The 2493-nt window shown below is 65.1% G+C and overlaps 1 protein-coding gene across 1 annotated transcript; it reads right to left on the bottom strand.

Moving 5' to 3' along the window:
- Window positions 1-44: 44 nt before the first annotated feature.
- On the bottom strand, window positions 45-1232 carry MNEG_16217 (hypothetical protein; the record flags this gene model as incomplete). Its single annotated transcript, XM_014035313.1, has 3 exons — window positions 45-310; window positions 566-631; window positions 833-1232. 3 exons carry the CDS (start codon window positions 1230-1232, stop codon window positions 45-47), a joined length of 732 nt encoding a protein of 243 aa, XP_013890767.1.
- Window positions 1233-2493: the final 1261 nt, after the last annotated feature.

Below are 2493 nucleotides of genomic sequence, written 5' to 3' on the forward strand. Positions count from 1 at the left end.
GCCGCCGGCCGCGGCACATGTCATACAGGCATGTGAACAATCCCTCAGCCGGCGCGATGGAAGCAGGCATGCCCCAGCAGGCATGATATGAGGCCACCGCCCGTTCCCGCGACCCAGCAACAAACCTGGGCCGCGATTACGTCAGCAGCCGTGTCGCAGGCGGCGTAGCGCTCCAGAATTTCTGCGTTCGTTGTGAAAAAGCTGTGGCCCCACTTGAAGCGGCTCATGATCTGCCGGGCAGCTTCCTGGAAGCCGCAGATGAAGCACGCGGCGGCCAGCGCCTCGGCGCACGACAGCTTGCAAGGGCGGCCTGGCGGCCGGGGACGGGCGGCGGCGGCGGCGCGGCGGGCGGAGTGGGTTGGGGCCGGGGGGAGGGGGATGTGACGTGGGCGGTGGTGCTGCGGGCGCTCTCACTGCTGGCCTCTCCCTTGTCTGTTGCTCGCCCCGCGAGTCGGCGCCAATGCTCCCGCGGTCACTGCCGCCGCTAGAGGGTGGGCTGGAGGGGTCGCCGTGAGGGGCTGGGGGCAGTGCAGCTGCCATGGACATGAAAGGATATGTTGCCTACCATAGTTGACGGGGTTCGCGGCGACCAAGAACGGCAGCAGCCGCGGCGCGACGCCCTTGATGCGCCCTGGTCGCGCGGCGGGGTTTGAGAGCCAGATACCGGCTGAGAGGGCGAAGCTCTGAAACCGCGCTCGCGCCCCGAGGGGCTGCAGCAGCTGCCGGAGTGCTGCCTTGCGGTGTGCAGAGGCGCCTGGCCCGCAGCTCCCGACGCAGCCCCGCTTCCGTTTGCGCGACAAGCGGCGCGCGGCGTGTAACGCGCGGCGCGCACCGAATGGTACGTCGTCCAGGCGGTTCCAGGAGCAGTCGACGACGGCGAGGCCCTTGGAGGCCATGAGGTCGGCGTCCTGCCGCGACACGCACCGCGTCCCGTTGGGGCTGAGGATAACGCCCGGGAAGGACTGCCCCAGCCGCAGCTCGCCGACGACGCGCTGCCGCACGAGGCGCGTGCCGGTGCAGCGCTTCTTGTCGCACTGCCCCAGGTCCCACATCGCGAGGCGGAAGGGGGGCTTGTCTGCGTCTGCGGCGGCCGCGGCAGCGTCGTCCGCGGTGCCGCTGGTGCTTGGGCCACCGTCCGCTGCGTCGTCGAGGCCGCTGCCATAGGCCGTATAGCGATCTTTGGCATTGCCTCTGAGCCTATGACGCGTCGAGTGGCCCTTGCCGCGCGGCATGGCGTTTCTCGGCAAGGTGCGCTACGTTCGAATATTGTATCAAAGAAAGTCGTCCTCCCACGTGAGCTGTGCGTTGCGCAAGATCCAGGGGCGCGAATGCGATCGCTCTTGAACCAGTTCGGGTGACGCCAGCAGATGTCACGATGTCACCAGCAGCGGGCCCCTCATCAGAACAACTTGATGCCGTAGCACATGAGCCATGCTATCCCTGCTGTTCATCAACAGCACACATGGCCTGCTGCAGCCATCAGGGTGAGGAGTGCGCTGGTCTGATCAGCTGGCCTCGTGAAGTGCAGGCAGTGTCAGTGGCGCTCAGTTGACTGTCCCTGGCTGGCGATGTATGCGGGTGGCGCCAGCTGCCTGGTGACCAGGCCAGGAATGCTTATGGTAACCACCTGAAGTTGGCCTGGTCCTTTATTTGCCGGATTCAAAAAACGAATCAAAACAACCTGCCCTACCATCACCCAGTGAAACCCTGTACACGAGGCCACCAAGGAGAGTCACGTGCCCGCCAAGATTATTGCAGCAGGTGGGACGGCCGACGCCCCTCAGTATGCCGCCGTGCCAACCCAGCTGTAACTGTCTAGGCCTGTTCAAGGGGTTGGATCCCGTCAGAGTGGTGGGTCCCCAGCCCGCGGTGCCCTGCACCAGCGCATAGCTTTACGATCGGCGCTGGCACTTTGCATGGGCGCCCAGAAATGTTGTACGATTGCAGCACGGGCCAGGTGCCACAGATAGTGGCGCGCCGTGCCAGGAAGGCTGGCCCACCTGGCAAGCGGACGCACATGCTGACGGAGCAGCTGCGGCATCGAAAATCGCTCTGTTTGTGCAGGGCACCCCTTGTGGCACGTCCCATTGTGCTCCATTGGGATAACCTGTATCGGATCTGGTTTAGCTGCATTGTTTAGACCGCTGTTCCATCTGGCAGGGTACATCCGCGATCATGCAGCTCTCCGGGGCCAGGCGGAGTGCCAGGTCCGGGTTGTGTAGCAGGAGTCCCTCGTCTGTCCAGGTGCGTGTCGCGCATCAGGGCTGGCATCCCTTGAGCAGGGCGGGCTGAAGCAATTTCGGCCCCCTGTTGCTTTCGCAGGTCCGCACCAAGGTCAGCGTGCGTGGAAAGCAGGAGCATGCCGATGGCGCGACCAACATGTTGAACTTTGAGGAGCTCAGCGATATCATCCGGTATGCGCGCCCCGCGGCGGGACACGCGCGGCTCGCCGCCGCATTTCAGCGCCGTTCGAGAGATCCCAGTGCCCCAGCC

Source organism: Monoraphidium neglectum, assembly GCF_000611645.1.
Source record: "Monoraphidium neglectum strain SAG 48.87 unplaced genomic scaffold scaffold06118, whole genome shotgun sequence".
Taxonomy (NCBI): Eukaryota; Viridiplantae; Chlorophyta; class Chlorophyceae; order Sphaeropleales; family Selenastraceae; genus Monoraphidium; species Monoraphidium neglectum.